The sequence below is a fragment of the Thermobia domestica genome, chromosome 3 (assembly GCF_964235325.1).
Source record: "Thermobia domestica chromosome 3, izTheDome1.hap1.1, whole genome shotgun sequence".
Taxonomy (NCBI): Eukaryota; Metazoa; Arthropoda; class Insecta; order Zygentoma; family Lepismatidae; genus Thermobia; species Thermobia domestica.
In genome coordinates, this window is record NC_137456.1 from 162,800,838 (window position 1) to 162,823,887 (window position 23,050).

General features: G+C 35.8%; 1 protein-coding gene across 4 annotated transcripts in view; it reads left to right on the top strand.

Annotated features, from left to right (window-relative positions):
- The first annotated feature begins 7,140 nt into the window (after positions 1-7,140).
- The window catches only part of LOC145680853 (potassium voltage-gated channel subfamily KQT member 1-like), a 422,605-nt gene continuing 406,695 nt past the window's right edge, over positions 7,141-23,050 (top strand). For 2 of the 4 annotated variants that reach the window (XM_081751981.1, XM_081751982.1), the window contains exon 1: positions 7,141-9,287. In XM_081751981.1, the coding sequence (XP_081608107.1) occupies positions 8,344-9,287 (944 nt within the window). In that variant the 5' untranslated portion in view covers positions 7,141-8,343. The remainder of the gene's footprint in view (positions 9,288-23,050) is intronic. The other 2 variants (XM_081751983.1, XM_081751984.1) reach the window with 2 other exon arrangements.

The following is a 23,050-nucleotide window of genomic DNA, read 5'->3' on the forward strand; positions in this document are numbered from 1 at the left end:
AAAAATTCAATCAACTAATCAGTTATTTAACCTTGAATTTATGAAATATATTCATGTTGCATGGAATTCTGATTTAACTGAGATAACAACCAGATGTTACTAAATTGATGTTGCAAAAATGAAATTAAATCTTCGAGTTTTACGTCCCACGGTTATGACGGCTAGGCTAAAGGAGACTGTGATAATGAGAAATGAATGAAATGGTGGAATGAAGAAAGAGGAAAAACGGGAGAACCCCGAGAAAACGCACGCACGTGCTTTTTTTCCACCACAGAGTTCACTTAGCGCGAGCATGGATCGAACCAGGCACCCCCTGCACCAGAGGTGAACGCTCCACCACTGAGCCACCGCGGCTCCGAAATTAATGTTTTATGTCAGTGCATTTCAATAATTGTCTGTCAAATTGGAAGTACAAAATTTGAATAGGTGAATGATACTATTACATGTATCAGATTACACAAGTCAAGAAAAATGTGAATGTAATGTTAGAATAATTTCCTGACACGATATGTTTTAACATCTTCTCAAATTTCTAAACTCTGATGCAGATAAAAGAACAGTCATTGGTTCATAAATTTTGGAAGCACTAACATGGACCAGGTGTTTGTGAAAGATCCAAATTATGTATGGGCCTAAAATTATGTCATAAAACATCTAAGATGGTTTCAATGAAGATAAGTACCATTCAAATTCATATCACCAAACATGGTTCCTACATTTTGGTAGGACTCAGATGTGTATTAAGGACCAAACACTTGGTGATATTTTTACAGGTCTCATTCATGAAGTCATAAGATGATTTCAAACAAGTAATATATCTGCCAAAATCATATTTTCCAAATTTTGTTCCTAAATTTTGGGAGGGGTACTTTGGAGCTAGAAGTCAAGCCATGATGAACTTGATGTATCCCATGTCCTATTCAAGATAATCAGACCCTGTATTCATTCACAGAATCATATGCTACAAAACCTCACCTTAAGGAATAAATTAGGACAAAAACGAACTTCGTAATGAAACATATTGCTTATGTTTATATTTTTTACTCATGAAAAAACGTAAGTTGATGTCTAATTTACAGATACAAATAAAAGTCGTATAGAACAAATTTCATTTTTGATAATTCCCAAATTTAGTGGTGCCAATGTACTCTTACCAAATTTTAAAATGAGGTGTACTACAGTACCAAGTCTTATGAAAGAAAATGACCTCCTATATCCATCCATATGAACATATTGTGGTAATACCACTTTTAAATTTTATTTTTAAGTTAAATTTAATTTTAATTTTTAATTTATAAAATAAAAAATACAAAAATAAATTTACTTGTAAACAATTGTATTTAAAAAATTAAATTACTATGTAAATTTTGCTATATAATTATATTTGTAAGTTTGTTTTATGCGCTTATAACAGCTTTATTTACATAACTGAATTTATTACAAAAGGCTGGTACAAACATACTTTTTTTAAAATTTCAAAATTTGTTTTAAAACTTTTGAAACCCAAACTTAAATACTTTTATTACTGCACGTGGTTTACGTCACACCCGTAAACCCATTGTTAACCTTAACAAAAATTTTAATATAAAATTTTAGGTAATTTAAAAAAGAGGAAGTTTTGACAGGTTTGGAAGTTCATATAGTTTAGGTAGTTTATAAAATTAAATTAATATTTTTATTTATTGTTATTATAAACATAATAATTCCTTTCAAGTTTAACACCTCATGCTATAAAACTACATCTTAGAAGATAAATTAAGTTAAAGATAGTGTCGTGCCGTGAGGGCATAAGTGGGGCAACGGCCCCAGGCACCGAAATAAGGGGCGCAAAATTTGGGGAAAAAAGAAAAGAAGGAAAGAAAAAGAAAGAAAAATTACTTGGAATATTTTAAATCAAGAGCATATTTTCCAATCTAATATTTAATTTGACTAGGGTCACATTTATACTAGGAAAATGCATATGCACATATATAAAATGGAAGGAAAAAGTAATAAAAAGTGTTTAGAATCAGGGAAAAGCATGATTTATTTTTGAAAATTTTCTTACGCTTCGCGCCAACTATAGTGGCGCTTCGCGGTTGGTCTTTCGATTTCACTTATATGTACGGGGGCGCCGTTATTTACTCTCGCCCCGGGCACTGATTTTCCATGGCACGAAACTGGTTAAAGAACTCTCAAATTTGAATTTCGGACCAATTTTTACCCATGGATCGAAACAATACGGGTCACTGACATTTACAAATGTATATATCATAGTCCGACATAACTTTGACAAATCTTTATTTTTGGCAATTTCTGAAATTTAAGAGTGAGCCAATGTAAACCACTCGAAATTTGAAAGACATATTTCAAATACTCATGTCATATTCAAGAGAGTAAACCAACGTACTTATCCATATGACCATATGTTGCAACAATCCCTTAGTGGATAAACGTCAGAAACCGACCACGTGGTAAAAATACAAGGATGCCTTGTAATTTTGCAGTATTCTGGGTATGCAACATACTTGTATTTATTACAATGCAATCAGGTTAACATTCAAAGTATAGCCCCTCGTATTGGACTGTCTTCAACCCCCTTCCTGCCAGCTCCTCGATTCAACGTCGATACCACCTTTGTCCTTAGGGAAAAGAAGTCAGCCACTGCTGTTTCCACCTACTGTTGGTTGATGAAGCATCATGATTTCAGGAAGTGCGACATGAACCAAACAGGTAGCATTCTGAAGGGGGTAAGATCAGGACCATGTGTCGGATGTGGCATACTTTGAGTCTTTGATGCCACCAAATTCCTAAATTTTTGTTGCGTTTTTGGATACGAGTGTGGTTTAGCGTTATCTTGTTGAAACAGGATACTTTTTCTTTCTACCAATGCAGGGTATTTTTGACGTAGTGCAACATACTTCTCTCTAACTGTTCGGAGTAAAGGTCGGGAGTGATGATACAATCGATAGGAATGAACTCTAAATATGAGTTACCCCTTGTAGTCTCACCACTCACAGAGCATGAGTTTATGCTCGAAATGGCCCTATTCGATTACCGTTCTGGAAGTTGGTTCTTGGTCAACAACTGTTTTTGAACATTCGGATTAATGGAAAACACATTTTTTCCTGTCACATGTGATACTTCGTTTTAGAACATGCACATCACGCGGATTTTGCAGTAGTTGTCGGTACACATCCATTCTCGTCTGGGCCTGAACTAGTGTCAATTCATATAGCACATAGCAGGAGCACCTGATGGTTTTCCAGAGTTCTTGAAGTTGACCCACTACAGTGGTCTGGGACATGACAAGTTGGTTGAACAATTGTTGTATGCTGGTGATGGGTTTTCTTCAATGGCGTATCGTATTACCTCAGAAGTTATTACCCTGTGGCAGCTGGGCCTTGGCTGTACAATCTGCACGAAATTCGTGGTACCAACGCGTTGTTGTGCGGTGATACTCACTGCACCTTCCCTTTACGCTTGACAGTTACTTTAAATTACTGCCGCAGCTTTAGACCCGTGTTCGAACTTATACAGTTCAGTTCACTTATACAGTACAGTACAGTTTCCTCCCACATGTCCAGTATTTTATAACCATTCACTTTCCTTTATCATCTGTCTCTTAGTATACAGGGTGTAATCGTAAGGCGTGAAACTAGAAATTTCATTTAGTTTCATTCAATAAGCAGACAATTGGAACTAGATTACCATTACTGGGTGGCACTGTGGCTCAGTGGTAGAGTGCTTACCTCTGTGCATGGGATCCATGGTTCGATACCCGGCAAAGTAAGTTTGTAGTAGATAACACCGTGTCCCAGAGTTTCCTCGGGGTACTTATGTTTCCTCCCACGTCCTCATTCCACCAGTTCTTCCATCATTCACCTACCTTAATCATCGTCTCCTTTAGCCTAACAGACATAATCGAGAGACGTTAAACTGAAAGATTTCGTATCAATTTATTTTATTTATCATTATTGTACTACTATATCTGTTTATTTGTTGATTTAAGTGTTAACTCATGTGTTCAAAACACTTCAGCTGATCTCTAAATTTTTACGTGTACCACAAAACTCTATCAATTAGGTACCGTATATCACTTATATACATTTCATGGACTAATAGAAACAATTTACTTATACTTTCCGTCGGGTTAAAAAAAAAACGGTAAAATAATATTGTTAATGTGTAAAATGATCCGAAAATAGTACTGCAAAATTCCCAGAAAACTTGTTGAACATACTTATTGTCTCAAGTTTGTGCATCCTAGTATTAAATTCAGTAGCAAATTTTAATTATTTTTACTTGGGGAAATATTTTCTCTTTTTTGAAGTTCCCCGGGCTCTCCCCTAAATGGATTCCTTATCGAATTGACGACGAACTTACATACCAGAAACTCTGTTATCAAATTACCTTGTTTTTATAATCGCTGATTTCCCCCCCTTAAATATGAATAGAAATTCGATTCATGAGGTCGGTTGGTGACCCAAACATGAAGACATTAATTAGTGTATTAACTCGAGTTCAAACAATGCCCATTTACGTGAAAGTACTACCTGAATGAAATTATTATTACAACGGTCTTCGTGTGCTTACATTCCAACTTTAACAAGAACTACAAAACTTCGGTGAGTACGTCTGTTCGTAGGTACTGATTGTGTTGTATTGCTAAGGAAAGTAACACTAATTGCATACAGTATTTAAGTGGTTTAGTAAGTTCAACGCATTGACTTTATTGCTGAGTAATAATATGTTACATACGTGGTTGTATAATCTTGCAAATTAGTATACTATAACTTTGTTCACAAATATTCAAATAATTGGTACTAAATTAGTTTTAAAAAAATAGTTTGCTTTTTAGAGAAGCCTTAAATTCTGTTACTTTTCCATTCTTTGTTATCAACGTCGTATACACTTAAAAAAACATGCATCGTATCTTTCTCTAAGCCGTTCCTTTACTCAGCGACGCAGACAGTTTTTCTTGAACCGACAGATTACTTAAAAAAGGCGGTCATTGTTATAAGGGCACGAGTAACAAATCGAAGTTCAATCGCAAATTTCGCCTACTGATAGAATCAATGCATGAGCAAAAAGAAGTGTTTTCCGTAATCAGCTAACTCTGAAGTATTTTGTAGCGTAATAAAAAAATCAATGGAAATGTCCATTCAAGATGGAACTCGAATCACTATAATGTGTTCAAAGTTCAAAGGCTCTTCTACCGAATACCGAAAGTGGAAACCCGTGCACCAAAACGTATGCTCTACCCATTAGAGCTTATGATTTTCATATTACACAATATGCTATTTGGTTTTTGTGCAGCCAATTTGTTGACATGCACTCTTCCATTGCATGTGGTAAAAATTCCCGTGACAGCAATTTTGAAAGTATCTGAATTCAGACGTATTAAAACTTCGGTCTAGCAAATCCGAAATATTGCCTTGGTGGTGGTGAGAACCAATACATTGACTGCTTATCATCCTGTTAATTATATGCTGTTTTGGAATGAAATGAAATCTTTCAGTTTTACATCCCATGCTTATGCCGATCAGGCTAAACGAGACGGTGATGATGAGAAATGAATGAAATGGTGAAATGAAGAAAGTGGGAGGAAACGGGAGAACCACGAGAAAAACCACGAGCACGGTGTTTGTCCACCACGAAGTCCACACGGCGTGAGCTGGAATCTAACCAGGGCCCCCAAGAACTGGAGGTGAACGCTCTACCACTGAGCCACCGAGACCCCCTGTGCTAAGTTTTGAAATGACAAAAAATAATTAAATATTTCTGTTTTGCATCCCACGATTATCCCTTGCAGACTAAAGGAAACGGTGAAGATGAGAAATAAAGGAAATAATGGAATAAAGAAAGTGAGAGAACCCCGAGAAAACCCACGCATACGGTGTTTAGCCACCACAAAGTCCACTTGGTGCGAGTTGGGATCGAGCCAGAGACCCCACACACCAGAGGTGAACGTTCTACCACTGGTGCTAAGTCTTGTTTATTTATTTATTTTTTTTTAGAACAATCACACACACGTAAACACACGTCGCTACTTTTACAGACACTATTTTGTTACCTCATTACAAGGCTCTCTTTTACCCAATTTCTCCGAAATGTACAGATATACCTTGATGATCTTAAGGAAAGTAGCGATATATTTCTACATTATAGTTCTTGTTAATCATATTTATTATACGAGAAGTTTTGTACCACAACTCGGAATTCGTGGCATAAATGTGACCACGATAATCAAGGAGGTTATGATGGCTGCACAGGGTGAGTAATTGCTCATTTTAACCTTGATATATATTCAATTGGTTAACTTTTGTTATCGGAAAGCCAAGTTCAATTTCTAATGCAGATATGTCGAACTCACGGTTCTTTCTGTGGTTCTCGGATTAGCCGATGAAACCAAGAAAAAAAATACATATAGTTTAAACTGTGAACATTTTTTCTCCCTTATAAAAAGGAACAAATCCTGAACGAAATCCAGTTTAACAGACATTCATCTGATTTCTGTCCTCAAAATCGCTAATGCAAGTAGTATTTTCCAAATATCCGAAAGTTGTTTGCAGAAAAAGGATGCCAGGTGCTGGGTAAGAACTCGTGTCCATCTACTTCCCTGATTCATCGTATATCTTTTATTATTTAAAGAACTACACTATTATGTAAGATTTTATGTATTTGTTCCCTTCCAAATACATAATTAAGAGTGAAAATGGCTTTCTCTTTTGCGATCTACACTATCGTACACTAATGACTATTTGGTTCACTTGAAACACAGACAGTGAGTTTAATATATCTGTTTTAATGAAAGTAAGTGGTACATGGTTCGAATCTCAGCTTAAACCTGGTTTCACGTCACATGCATCCTCGATGTAGACAGTGAGGAAAGGATGAATAGAACCAATGGAAATTAAACTAATCATTCACTCCTGGCATATAGATAGTAACTCTAATCGATATAAAACATTATTTTAACTAATTTGTTAAAAAATAATTTTCAACTTAATTAAAAAAAAAACAATAATAAGTTGACAAAGCTGTTTTTCGTTCTTTCTCAAAACAAATGTAAAATTACAACTTATGAATCAACGTGTGGATAAGAAGGTTTAGTGGGGGGAAAATGTAGCGTAGTTTGAAACTTAGCCGCTTAAAGGCGCTGAAGTCATCGACCCAACCGGTGGTGTTTTCTCACTGAAGCACGCCTTCCTGAGCGCACGGGGAAAGTCTTGCCATGCCGTGTCGAGCCGTGACGAGTTGGGTTGATGCGAGCAGCCCAAGCGGCTGGCTTACGTACTTCTATCAAGCAGTCTAGCTGGGGGAGAGAGTGAGGCACGCTGGCTGGAGTCATCCAGAAGGCGATTACTCACGCAGTCAGGGCGCGAGGGAAGTTGTAATATGTATGTGTGTGTTTGTGTTTGGTTCTTTTAGACCTCGTGCGACCATGGACCATTCGGAAGTGCAAAATACACAGCTTTTGTTTAGAATCAAGTGTTGGTATTACTATAATTATTTGATTATTTTGCAAAATATCGTCGCAGGAAAACTGGCAAGCAACAATAATTCATTAATCGAATCGTGACGTTTGTGTGTGCTTCGGTGTGCAGGAGGAACGCAAGTACCAGTAAGGAAATATTTGCATTTTCAGCTCCCCAGTTGAAATCACCAAAAATTGTATTTATTTAAGTTAATTATTTAGAAAACTTATCTGAGATATTAACATATATATAAAGTGAGAAATGACAATCGAGTGTCCTTCAATAAACACGTGATATTACCAATTTCGCCTTGAAGTAATCGGAGTTGTGAAGCTGATACAGTTTGACGACTTTCAGTACTTTTTTTACTACGTCATAGCCTTCTTTTCTGCCTTATACTTCACTACGAACTTCTCTTTCTTACCTTGTACTGTTATCTTGACTATATTTGAAACTTCATCTATTTTCAACACTTGTATTTACTATTAACGTGAATAAGAGCACTTCTGCAACATTTTTTTCTCCTCGAAATTTTCCATGCTTTTATTATCTCTAAAAGTGTATTAAGGTTCTTAATTTTTCATAAAACGCGATGAGTGTTGAGTTTATCTACATGAAAGTGCTGATCATTACTTGCAGCGAATATTACTACAATATAAACAAAGTGCGTTCAAATAGTGGTAATGAAAAGACTTTCAGAATTCCAGGCAAATTACTATTACAAACCTTTCAAGACTGATAATTCTTGGTTTGAGTAAAGTTACCATTGACTTCTAACACAGATGAAAGAAAAATGAACCAACCGAGCAGTGTTAAGTGATAATAGGGCATTGACAACGTGAGGTAGGTCCCTTCTCTTCAATAACAGTTAATAGACCACCTCATGTTGTTTGCCAATATGGCTCTGAATAAGCAATGGACTTTTGATAAATCGCCCTTAGGTGGCGACTCCCCGCCATCTGATGTGTATGTAGGCTCTGAAGGAGGGGGTGGTGGAGGGGGAGGGAATGATTTGGTGCTTAGTGTTATGAAATCCCCAGTCAGACACGAGTTCAATTTAGCTAGAAGCGCTAGTAATAATTCCGAAAGTGTAATCGGAGATGAGGTATTGTCGGACGAAAACTTAGCAAGTGGGAGTGCATCCAAATGGGAGCAAGACTTTGATGGTGATACTGATCAGGAAAAAGTACATGCAGAGGATGAGAATCAGGAGGATCTTGATGAAGAAGTGTGTGATGATGATGATGAGGAGGATGATGACACTTGCGAGGAGAGGCCGTGTATTAACCCTGGCTTACGCCAGCGTGATGAATCTTTCGATGATGCTTTTGATGAAGCCACCACAATTGATATGGTGGGCCCTGCAGCCCCACCTGATTATGCTTTGTCGACTCGAGAGACTGAAGACAAAAGTGGCAGTGGGTTTATGTTTCTAGGACTGAAACGCTTCAAACGTGGGCGCTTCGTTGAAGCACATCATAAGCGTTGTCCAACACCAATCAAACGCCGATATCATGCCCCATCCAAAGTACAGAACTCTAAGTCTTCTACTGGTGCAAACGGTAGCGGTGTAGCAGATACTGGTGCTGGTGACGATCTTGACAATGATGGTGGTGGTGTAACTGGCGCGAGTGCTGAAGTGACGTGTAGAAATAGTGCACATCGTGGTGTCCCAGATCCGTACTACCCGATCTACCTCCCAATAGACCAAGCATTTAAAGCAAAATATGTTTTTCATCACAAAAAGGGCAAAACTTTCCAAGAGAGGGTGTATGTATTTCTGGAGCACCCTGGAGGATGGCTGTGTTTTATCTACCATTTCGCAGTGTAAGTAATTTACTTTTGATTACTCTCTTTAGTAAGCCTAATTTCTAAGTGTACATTGAGTTGTTCTTATACCGGTCAGATCAGTACCAAAGTTATAAAAAGATTCGTAGATATCAGTCGTCATTTCAGGTTTTGCTTGAAGAAAGATCGAATTCTTTACTGAGTAGATTTTCACGTTTTTTCATTGTAAATTATTACCTTATTGATTAAAATATATCTGTCAAACTAAGGGAGGCTGGTCTTTCTCCCTTGTGATCCCCACTTTAAATGACGCATCTTCTGCATATGCTGGCAATCCACGGCACTAAATTTCCTCTTCTAAAAAGTCGGTAGTAGATTATTTTTCCTTGCAGGGAGAGATTTGTTGCACATTTATGTATGAATGATTTACATTAAAATTTGTGATGTGTGATTAGTTTTAAGATATTGTTCTATATTTTTCTGCTCATTATGTGAAAACAAGGTAGGAAACATGGAAAGTAATATGAAATACTGCGAAATCTGTTTTGTATGTATTATAAAACCAGGTTCTTTTGGGGGAGAATGCCATTGACTTTTTACGCATATTCTGTTCTTTAATTAATGTGGATAGAATTTAAGGAGAGAGCATTAATTTCCGGGAGAAATCAGAGGTTAAAACTCACCATACCTTATGTGATTACTTCCAAACCGATATTACCATAGACCATTAATGGGACTATTATCAATCGATTATTGATCAAGTTAAAGCAGTTAATTCGATATAATTTAGAGCAGTAGCGGCTTTTGAGGGAAGTCACATCGGTAAATGTCACGATTTTATCGTTACAAGCTAAGTGGAGGAAACTTAACCTTCTGTTCTGTACTGTTATGCTTTGTATCTAATATAACCTAGAACAATTAGTACCTTACATTAAGTAAGCTTACTTCGCTTAGCTTCAAGCGGTACAATTGTAATTTTTAACATATGACTTCCCTCAAAATCCGCCACTGATTTAGATATTTGAAAGTCACTGCTTGCCCATAAATAATAATAATAATAATAATAATAATAATAATAATAATTATTATTATTATTATTATTATTATTATTATTATTATTATTATTATTATTATTATTATTATTATTATTAATTCCAATAATACTAGTAAAAGTAAATGGGATGAAGCCGGATAGCATTTTTATATTTTCATTTTGTAATACCACACTACAAAACTACTTTCAAAAATAGTTACTTTTTTCATAAGTACTGGATCTAGAAGTGAAGAAACAATCTTTAGAGTCGGTTCCGGGAGCCTCAGAAATTTTAACAGCTGGTTCAGGCGGACCTGTTGAATGACATCATTGACTAAAGTAAAGTAAAAATACTTTAATCATATTCTTCCTTAGCCAGTAAAGTTACAAACAAATTGTTACCTTTTCGAACAGGAAAAATTAACTTTAGAGAGGGGAAAGAAAAATAAAATGATTTTTTTTTTTTTTTTTTTAACTCCCGGCTTCTTGTTCACCATCAAGAAATTGCTTTCGTAAATTTCTGCTCTTAATTGATATTACTCTCAAATTAACTCACGACACTCGGTCACCAACGAAAGTTCTGCAACTGGGGCCGGTAGCATACCTGTGAAATCTAACTCTCTTGGAAGGAGATATGATGTGGTAGGGAATGATCTATACTTGATTATGTATCTCCAACTGCACAGTCTTGGGTAACTGTGCGGTCTTCACAATCTGGCTGTTGCATAATGTAGCGAACCACGAAATCTCAACTCAAAATTGTGTGCTTTTATGGTAAATCAAGATGAGTTGGGTTTAACGTCCCGTTCAGCAGCAAGGCTATATGAGACCTGGACCTACTGATTAACGTGGAGTCCGAACCACATGAGCTCGAGCCAGGAATCTAACCCGGGTCTCTTCACGCCAAAAGCGTGTACGTTAACCGCTTAGCCACGAAGGAGCTCCCTTATGGTAAATCGAACTCGGAATTACATGCATACTATACAGTGAAGTGTGTTAGGCATTAAAGTAACAGAGAACTAATATTATCCAATGAGTATCATATAAACGTTCAGAATTTTTAGCTGTTTTGTGATAAATATCTCATCTTTAGTGTGAAGAAATGTGGATTCGATTCCGTGCTTTGCGGCCGTATGTTGGAAAAACATTTTGTATATATATATATATAATGGTCTGTGTTTCCATTCCTTTTCACGCAATTATTATTCCACAAATTTACTCGTAAGTGCAACCTGTTGGATGCCCATATCACATTCCTTTCAAACGAATCCTTTTTCAGCTGTTAATTTCACATAGAAAACAAATTATACTATCAAAAGATCTTCTAAGGTAAATATTTTAAAACTTGTTACTTTACTATCCAGTTTAAAACTATATTCCTTATAATAAAATGTACTTTTTCTAATAGTTATATTTAAAATTGAAATATCTTGCTTTCGTAAATTTCTAACACTAAATTCATAACTTTCTATTTTTTTAAAAAATGGTATTTAAATTGGCTTGTTCATAAGAAAATCTTATGAAAAGGATCCTCTTGAATGTGAATGTAGCCTATCATCTCAGACAGAGGTTACTGTAAAAGAGTGGCATTTCAATTTTGTTCTCAACATAGGCAGATCGATTGACTGGAAACACGTGCAGAATAAATGAATGATATTTGCCTATATGTTATCTTTACTTTTGTGTGTGTGTGGAGGGTGAGGTCATTCTAATTAGCACGATATAATAATTTGTAAGCATTTAATTGGTAAATTCGAGGGTGAAGTTCATGCATTACTCATAAATGATACAATCTGCTTTAAAGTTTCTACTTTAATAAATTTGTGATCAGATATGACTGCAGTAACGAATTTAATTTTCAATTTAATATTTTAATGAACATAAAATCCCATCTGAAGAGAGAAAGGGCTTGACCTATTAGTCATCGCCGATTGATTTGGAGCTCAGCGTCCCTTTCAGCATCAAGGCTATATGAGACGTGGACTTTGTTTAAGGTGGTGCCTTAACCATCGTAATACATTTAAATTTCAAGGTTTTATCCTTCTGGAATCGAATCCAGGACCCTGTGTATCAAAGATGTGCACTCTGGCCACTAAACTAGCAGAGAGGATATCGCTACATTACTGTGTATTATTTTCAGCCATTTATTAATCCATAGATTCTGATTCCCCTTTGCTCATTCCTTAAATTGTGCTGAATTCGCTTCACTGCCACTTTGAGAGTTTCAAACAAGACAATAGCTTGATTATTCCATTTGGCTTCGAAAACTATTTTGAACGATGTAAGTGCATAATATGAAGATAATCCGAGGCATAAATTATAATGACTTAGTCAACGCACGCAAAGCATTCTCGCTCCACAAGAAGCAGAGATTCTGGATTCTAATTCCACAGATTGAGCCTTTTTGCCATTCTGACTAGGAGAGTGTTGCAATAATACTTTTGAAATATATTTCCACTTTTTAGCAAATTCCTTGGGTTTGTTGTTTCCCATGTAGAATCGCTTACTAGTTGTTTCCAAACTTTGTTAATAAAAGAGATATACAGCATTCAGGGAAGAGAGTCTGTAAATAGAGTGAAATATGTTGCTCCAAGTTTACTAGAAACATTTTAATGATATCTTCACTAGAAGTGGATAGTAAGGTATTCTGGTGCTGAAAGTGGATATCTGTGACTAACCGTGCTAATCAATAGGACTGATGGAGTAGTAGTACAGAAAGACTCATTAAAATATGGCCTTTCCCTCCTAATTCTGATTGTGAATTATATCATGTGCTATTTGGCGTTCCGTTTCGAAAGAAGTATCCATATTTTTCTTCTCTTCATATATCTGTTTCAGTAAAAATTAGTCTCTTAAGACAGTAGAAGAGAATTACATAAAACTCGAAAGTATGTAACGTATATACCCTCTCATATCCTAAGTATGTGAAAGTCTAGTTGCTAGAGCGTGTGCCCTTAGTGCACATGGTGCAGAGTTCGATTCTCAGTGGAACGGTACACAATGTTTGATTTTACAATAATTTCATTTTAATTAATTATTCACCTCCTTTTAGCCTAAAGGGCATAAACGTGGAACATTAACTAAATAAATTCTTTTTTTTTTAAGTATGTGAGGTTTTAACCTCGAAACTAGTTTTGTAGGTTTAACCAAAAAATATCTTACGCTTGAAGTTAAACTGATTCCAAATAACAATAATACTCTAGGGTCTATGTATCCTCTCATATCCCTAACATTCCGAGGTATACACTCTCTCATACCAAAGTATGTGAAATTTTCGGCTCTCCAATATCTTTTGAGATTTAACAAAAAAAAAAAACTTGAAAAATATTTTACCTTTTAACCTAAAAAAGATACCAGATCTGAAACATATTTCAATATATACATAGTATAAGAACGAACTTACTGAGATATTGTTGTATCTGTACCGTATATTGTAGGAAACAGAACTCTATCCATCCCGACTCTGAAACTCACTAAAGGAATAATTAACACTTCTGACCAGAGTGTATACGCTTATTTATTAAAACGAAAATACGGTGTAACGTTAAGTTGTCGAAAACGTTAGTGTATTTTAGTTTTAATAAATAAGCGTATATAATCTGGTCAGAAGTGTTAATTATTCCTCTAGGACAGGACAGTTTTAATCTCCTCGGCGCCCTAGGCACTTCAAATTGTTACACCCTACTGTTTCCAGATCACCTGCTCCTTCAGTTATTACCTTGCTAGTTTTTGTTCTGGAGGGATTTCCCGTAACTCTATTACTCTTATTTTTCCCCCTTTCTTTGGAGAGTCTTTTCATTATCTACCACCTATGGATCAGCCGTGTCCCGGACCGGCAGTCATGATGGTTACAAATAAACACTGATAATTGCTGCTAAATAAGTAAGTGACAAGATAATCCCATGCATGTACAGGAGATTGAAATTTATTGGGCGTGCTTATAATAATAATATATTGAACTCATCAAAAGTATATTATAATTGTTCTTTTTTTTATTCTTTCTCATGTTGTTCAGTTTATCATGTTGAGTGACAATCTAGTAGTTTTAAATGAACGAATATTGCATTTATAGGTTTCTCGTAAATTATTATAATTAAAAATAAATGCACAAGGAATCATCATCACAGTCTCGGCTTTTGTCTGCTAATAGCAGAAAACACTTATTGTTCCTAATATTAGTACAGTTAATAGTTTCTTTTCGCTCTCCAGTTACTCTGACAACTATCCTTAAGTATTCTTATTTATCAAGTACTATAAATATCTATTTTCAGTCAACAAAAGTAAAATTATACGTATCATATTTACATTAGCCGCAGAGATCTAGTTTATTTGTAACCAGGTAGCTCAACAGGAACGGAAATTAAGTTTTCTGCACCAGCGTATTTTATTTTTTCTCTTTTCTTCCCCCTTCAATTTTTTGCGCCTACGCTGAAAAGCGGCCCTGTCTAGGAAGCAGAATTAAAAAGTTCACTTTCGTCCAAGAGTTATCATGTAAAGTAAGAGTCGTAGTAGCGTCACAGTTTTATAAGATCCACTAACATGATCTCTAATACATTACGAAATGAAACCAAATCCAGTTCCTTGGCTTTGCGCTCCGACAATTTGTGGTTGTGGCTGGTTATGCTGTTTTTACTTTCGTAATGAGTACTCTGTACGTCTGTTTAGATTGGAACTGCATTCTCTGATGTTTAGTTGGAATTCTCTTCCTCTTAATTTATGTAGTTCTCCTGTTGCCTCACGACGCTGGGCCGACAGCAAAATTTACACCTGCACACACACCTGTACACACTTGCTTGAGAGAATACAAGAGGAATTTAAACTTTTTTTTTTTTTTTTTTTTTAGTATTATGAATTTGTTACAATTTTGCTGTATTTCTCACTTTAGAAAATTTATTAATCTTCACATCGTATATACATACTGGAAATATTAAATTATAGTGGAATTCTCTTTTTACCAATGGTAGAAGTTTTTTGACTACATCGGTGATGCAACTACGAAGCTGCATAACTGGGACTTCTCATTTGTGCTTTGAAGGAGCAGTTCACTAGTAGCTTTTAATATGATTGATGTAAGAATGAAAACAAATGCCAAATACTAATTATACTGTTTACAGTTTTCTGTATTCAGCAATCTGCTAATGTTTCCTTTTCTAATCTGGAAATTGTTAAATTAACCTTTTATCTTTTTCCGTCCAGCTGAGAAAGAGATAACATTAATTTAATTAATGTTTCATTGTCGGATCTGCAAATGAACACTAATTATAGTTTGCATTTTGACCTTTTGTTTGAGATATTGCTGTTTGGTTTCTCGTGGGAGTGTGTATGGTTAAGATCCCGGACATAGGGTAACCGTTATTATCAGAGTTCAACAAAATGTAAGAGGGGAAACAGTCTCCAAATATATTTTCTAAAGTGAAGGAAGTTTTTTTTTTAATCGGACAAGCCGTTTGGACTGTACACTCTTTATGCACCCAATGTTAGAATGCAACATTGCCATTTACCTGGACCCACAACATAAGTGAATGACGTTACTGTCTTCTACAGTAACATGTCAATGGCCAGCTCCCATTTCAAACATGCCCCCATTCACTATACTGTTACAAAATTTATCCACCACGAGACGAGATAATAGGCTATCTTGTTTGGTCTCTTGCATAACTAGGGATGGCAAAAGAAAATTTTTGGATCCGGATATCCCGGACCCAGTGAGATCCAGATCCTGATTTCAAATCTTGATTCATATCCAAACCTACATCTGAAATTATGGTGATAAATTTGAATATCTAAAATACGTCTGAAACTTTTTTCTTCGGATTCACTAATATAGTAAGATGCTGTGCTTTTAAATGTTTCCATAACACATTTGTACTACCTTTGTTCTTTACTTTATTTTAACCTTGCAATATTTACATGTCTGTCGAAGTCTCTTTAGTAAAATGTTTCCAAGTTTGACTTCTTCCGATTTCAGAGTATAGCGAGCTGTCTGAAAATTGATGTAAATGATAACAATTCTTCTGTTTAGCCCCTCTTCGAAACTTAATATTAACTTTGCATTGAAAATAATTGTTTTATTCTTAGAAAATAAACTTTACTATTTTCTCATATATAAATGAAATATCTTTTAGCTAAAGCTCTTCCAATCGCAGGAATACAACATAAAACAAACTCTTTATTAATTGTAGTTTCTGACTCACTTAGAGTCCAACCATTAACAAATGTAATAATGAATATATTTCACTTCGAAGGTACAACAAAAAATATAGATTAGTTGGCGTGGCACAAGAGTAGATTTTTAACGTAATGTTCTAAATTAGTGCAAATTAAACCCTACTTTTATTGTTGATGTTATAGTTAAGAGGCCTACATGAGATATCAGCCCCCCATTAAATGGTCCTTGCTCAGGAAAGAACACTAGAACTGGAATTCAGGAAGCGGGGGTGAAGAGATTGTGGATGAGGAAACTATGTACGATGCAAAAACTGAGTAATTATGACTTCATTATTAGACCTATTCATTTACTTACATCAATTAATATTTTTCTGATACAGGGTACTCTTACTTTCTATAGTGTTAGGAAAAAGGCCCGCTTTTGTAAACGAACACACTAAGCACGTGTCTATAGGCACAATGTCCTTGCAAAGAAACAGGTAAAGCTAAAGAAAATAATAAAACACCCTTCAATTTAAAAAAGCTAAAGCTAACTAAACTTAGAACTACGAAAGACGCGAAACGAATTTTATTGAAAATATTGTTTTTCTTTAGTGATTAGTTGTGCTAACTCATGAATTAGAAAGAAAACAAGTAGCTAGCTCTGACCAGCAGAAAAGAAAATATTGGATAAAATTGAATAATGAAGAAGGCATTTAAGATAATTAAAACAACTCTCGGCACGACAGTATCTTGGTCCCTGCCAGCGGGCTTACGTTTAAGGTAGGGATGTGTGGACAGTGGAACGAAACCCAAAGTGCCGGCTTTCTAGGCTGGAGTTGCTACTTGTTACTTCAGGTAACTTCCCAATTGTCCTCATGATGCTGGGTTAACCGAAATTTGAGTGTTTCTCTGGAAATTGAACCCGTGACCACGAGCATCAAAGGCATGCGTTAACCAGTGTTTTTTTTTTTTTTTTAAGGTAACCGCTTTTTACCAAATCATCTCTATTTAACCTGCTGAATGCTTTGCGCGAATTACACTGTAACCATTATAGCACCACACAGACATAGGACAGTTAAACGAGGACAGTTAAAAACACCCATGCCTGAAGCTGGATTCGAATCCACGGCACTCCAAGCAAACCATCCACAGCTTAATGCCGAAGACCACTCGACTATACCTGTCGGGTTTTCTCAGCTAAGCGGTAGCACATTAAGGTAACTGATTATCTTAAATGTTGCTCCTAAATACTGATCATCTAAGTCTTATGTATCAAATATTTCCTGCGATAGTACCTTAAGACAAGTATGACCCCCCTATACTCTCCATCTTCTATAGACGAAAAGCTATAGCCAGTGTCGAACTGGCCAAGTTGAGGCCCCATATATAAGGCAACCTTTTTTGGTAGGAAAACTCAAGAAAGCACTTGCACGATCACAAAAAATCGACGCAGGCCTACAGGTCCTGTGCCTGGTGATCCCTGTGGGGACCCTAAGGCCTCGGGTCCTTGGCAATCGCCAACGTGGCCAGTCCGGCACTGGCTATAGTTACCCACATTATCTAGTACAGAAATAAGTGCTGATTCTCTAATAAATGCTGATGGTGATTGTCAAGGTTCACCGAAGCATGATCTCTCAAACCCAAACTGAGATAGTGATGTTATTGGAACGGCTGAATAGTCATCGTGGGTAAGTGAATTGTCCACTTGTCAGGATGAAGGGCACTTGTGATGTGAAATGCGGGCCTGTTGAGGTACTACTTGTTATAATAATTGGATTTATAGTTTTCTATGCTGCCGTAAACCCACTTCAAGATGATTAACTGTTAAGCTTAGCTTTGAAAATGTTACATAAGGTGTTTTATTATCTTTAGGTTGCATATAAATCTTTTCATTCCGGAATTATCGGATTTACTTTAACGCTTAACTTTCACATCTCTTCTGATTTACAATATTTAAATCACGATTGTTTTCTTAAGGTCACTTAGTGATACTTTAACTCATTTCGAACCGACTATATATATGGTTATTCTTGTTATATGGGAATAATTGAGACCAGAAGCAGTCGGGTTACATGCGTAGGATCGAAACTGCGTAGCATCGAAACTGCGTACGATCGAAACTGCGTACGATCGAAACTAAAACCGGCGTAGGATCGAAAACAGATAAGGTCTTATGATCGAACAATAAAAAAAACAATTATTTTATAATCACAGAATATTAAGTAATAGTATTTTTTTTGAAGTTATATAGGGAAAAATCGGAGTAGGATCAAAACTGTATACGACCGAAACTGCGTAGCGTCGAAACTGCGTACGGTCGAAACTGCGTAGCGTCGAAACTGCGTACGGTCGAAACTGCGTAGCGTCGAAACTGCGTAGGATCGAAACTGCGTACGGTCGAAACTGCGTACGATCGAAAGTGCATAGATACGAAACTGAGAAATAAAATAGTGACAAATATAATTAAATAATCATACAGGGGTGTACCCAGGAAGTTTTTCTTGGGGGACTATGACTTATTCAGGAGGACCAAAAAAGCTAAGTCTTGTCTCAGCAGGGAGAAAGGAGAATCCTCCCCCCAAAAGCCACTACTTCTGATCAAGTTGGCAAATTCCTTGTTCAGAAGATTGCCGTTAAGTTCAATTGACTTAGCTTAACATTTTCTTAGTTACCTAGTTGCTGTGAATTGTCACTTCTTTTATAGACTTTGCAGGTGGCACAATCGAAGGTTCATGTAATTAGATCAAGTTTTTGCTAGTTTGGGCTTCGTCCCAAATTTACTAACTTCCAGGGTTGTTTTGTTTAAAACAAAATATTTAAAACAAATGATTAAAACTTTTTTTAAACAATTGATTTTGTTTAAAACAAATTTTGTTTATGTTTTAAACATTTTGTTTTAAACACGTGTATTTTGAAGACTTGTCTTAAACATATGTTTATTTGCATTTTATTTTATGTTCGTAAAAAAAAAAAGAAATCTTCCAGAGCAAGAGAACTGTCCAAAAGTGCTCCCCAATCAGAAGACTATTTTCTTCCCATGTGAATGGTTTGATTTCTCGTGGCTACAGCAGGTCAATGTGGTGATCTACAATTTATTTTGTCTCTTTTCCCCCTTATTTTTAACGTATATTGTATTGTTTAAATGCTTCTCAGTTAACTTGCGAGAAAGTGTCGTAGTCGAAGGTTGGACTACTTATAGAACTGATATTAAAAAATAAATAAAATAATTATCACGGAAACAAACTGTTGTGTTGTATTCATTGCGACGTTGAGGTTCTGAAATTAAAATATCGCAAGCATTCGTTTGTACAGTACATGTTAGTTCTGTTTCCGTACAACGTGGAATCGTTTAATATGGATTATGCGTGAAGAAAAGGACATGATTTGATACAAATTTATTAGAGTAACTCAAACTCAATCAGGTAAGTAAACGATCAAACGAGTTTGTCACAAAACGTGTAAGAAAGAAATGGGTGGTTTAGTTCCAAGAACGAAAATCATTATGAAAAATGCAATGCTTGGTAAAAATGGAAACCCAAACAAATGGTAAAAATGTTGATCCGAAAATTGCTTCTGATGAATCTAACGTCAGTGGTGTGGCTGAGATGCAACTGGAAACTTCAGGTAACAACTAATTTTGTATCAACAATATCTTTTTCATTATATTATGAAAATTTTATTTCGTACCTCTTCCCCACCACAGTTCTAAATTTTCTTTGAAACTTTACAACTTGGCATAGCTTGTATGAAGAGACCAGGTGAGAAACGCAAGGTATGGCAGTCGATCGTGTAACTAACCAAGTGTGATACTTATTATAACGTTAGTGCTGAACGTCAAGGTCTGGGACAATTTGATCTCAATTTGTTTGTTTGTATGTATGTACCACGCTACAGGGTGCAATATTCAGTCTTTTAACATTAATTTTTGAGGCTAGAGACACGAGGCGTCGGAATTTGCTGTATAGATTTTGACTGCGATCCCACGTAAAATTTCAAAATTAGTGGGTCAGATCCCACTTTAAACAAAAAGCCCTGTCTAATATAGCCTTGCTACTGATGCAAGATGTAATCAATCAAACTAAACAAACTAATTTTATATGTTTCGAACAAACTTGGGTTGCAGGATAAATTTGGCTTCAACTCAACATTTAGAGCACAAGGGATCCAAGTTCATTTTCAGAAAGGTTCACTTTTGCTCAGCAAACGTAATATCTTCGTAGCATAGGGTATGAAATAAATGAAACAAAAACACGGGAAAGCGTGTGGACCAGAGTTTCATAGGACAACCGCTAGACAAGGGCGTTGACGGAATGGGGAGGAGGGCTAATTTTCCCTTCCCCCTCCTTGCTCATACATTTAAGATATTAACATTATACTTGTATTGTGTATGTTGCAGCGTTGGAATGATTAACAAGTCAAGCTCCGAATGTCATAGTCAATGATGCATAATTACGTTACATAAATGCAGAATGTGTCCAAAAGAATACATCGACGTAAAATGTCATATTTTCACAACCACGAATCCGAGATGAAAGAAAGAAAAACTACCTGAAAAAAAATCTAGAATTTTGTATGATTGCCGCTAGATAGGGGCGTTCGTTTAGAAATCATCCGTCTTCTACCCTGAATTTCAGATCTTTGGGGCAGTAATGCAGATTTAGAAACATTTTGCTTAGCAAAGTCCAACATTTAAAAATTGAAGTCCTTGCACCGAATAAATACGGATTTTGATCATTGGCCGTAAGGAGCTATAGGCCTATATTGCTTTCTTGTATAATTTTTTTTACCCAAGGATTTCAAAGGTGGCTCTACTTTCGAGTTTCGGGCCTGCTTAAAATTCAGGAAATTGGACCTAAGCAACTTCCCAGTTTTAATCATCTGTATGTTCTTCGTATTTATTCGGTGTAATTACCTCAGGCTTATTCTGTTGGACTTTGCTTATCAAAAGATTTCTAAAACTGTCTTACCGTCCCCAAAATCTGAAATGCAGGGTGCGGATGAGGGTGGTTGCCCTCCTGTTCCACTGACGCCCTTACTAGCGGCTGTCATATGAAACTATCCCACGCCTTTTCGCATGGTTTTAGTTACATTTGTTTTGGATTCTTGACTGCGAAGTATTATTTTTTGAAATAGAATTCATTTGCTGAGGAAAACTGAAGTTTATTGAAAATGGATTTGGATCTATTGTGCTCTGAACGCCCCAAATATTACCTTTCGTCAATAAATTTTTGACTCAAAAAACAACCAATTACATAGACTTGCAGAAAATATAAAGTTAGCACAATATGAAGTGTGCTTCAAACATTACTTTTCGAAAACGTAGCCCTATTATTATAAAATAATTTTATTAGCACCAGTGTTATGAAATAGTAATCAAATTTTGCAACAAAAATCTCACCCGCCTCCACGAAACGCTAGCTTAGCCCCTAAAGGCATAACTACAAAACTTTTAGAAGCGGTAACTCGAAATGATTTTCTTTATGGTTAAAATAACCGCACAACAGCATTTCTGGTAAAATTCTAGCCCTCATGTAACATGACACCATTTGCATTTGAAATTTCAAATACTAAGCACAGATGTTCGCCATGATGCTTGATAGCACCATCTGATGTGTCAGACCACTTCCAAGATTCATCATTCTCCCTCAACCCGTTGTCAACGCACAAGGATGGTGAGGACTTTTGTTTTGCCATGTATATTGATAGATTGTGTGAAACCTCTATAGTTGGTAAATTTTAAAATCTACCTTAAAAGCTTACTATATCCAAGAAAATACTTACTGTATGAGAGTCACTGGCAAGAGGGTGTAATAAAAGGGGTCGTTATATGAAATAAGTTGAAAATTACTAATCTATACGGAAATGTTCTGTACCCAACACTGTGTAGTCTTAAAGAGAATAAAATAAATGAAAAGATCGGTTGAAAGAGCAAAAAGTCTTAATAAATACGTGATTACACGATTTTGAAACATGTTTAAAATAATATTTTAAACTGTTCAAAATGTTTAAAACATGTACTTTTTTGTGTGTTTTTTAAAACATCTTTAAAACATTTTAAACACTTTTTTCATGTTTTAAACACGCGTTTTGTTCTTTTTTTTTAAAAAAAACTGTATTTTTTCCAACCCTGCTAACTTTTGACCAAGTTGGAAAATTAGAATGCGTTGCTGCCAATATTTACTTAAAAGACTTCCGTTTCTTTCAATTGACATTTGGATTAGCATTTTCTTACTTACCCAGTTGCTGTGATTTTCAATTTCTTTATGAACTTGGCAATTGGCAAAATTGAATGTTTATATAATCAGTTTAGTTTTAAGTAGGTGGGAATTTGTCGCCAGATACAAAATTTCTCATCCTACGGCCTCGCGCCTCATAAACCTACTAACATACCAAAATTCCTAGTTTTTATTCCGATTTCAATTACGGTACCTAAAATATGAGATTTTGTACATCCAAAAAGTCTATTTAAATTACACAGTTTTTTGTCTCTTTAAAGCTGCTAAAAATGGAAAATATTCACTTTTGGAAATTTTCTATATAGTCCCAGGAGGCTAAAAACTTTGCCAAATTTAATCCTTGTAGTTCTACTGGAAGTGCCTATACTGTAAAAAATCGTTGT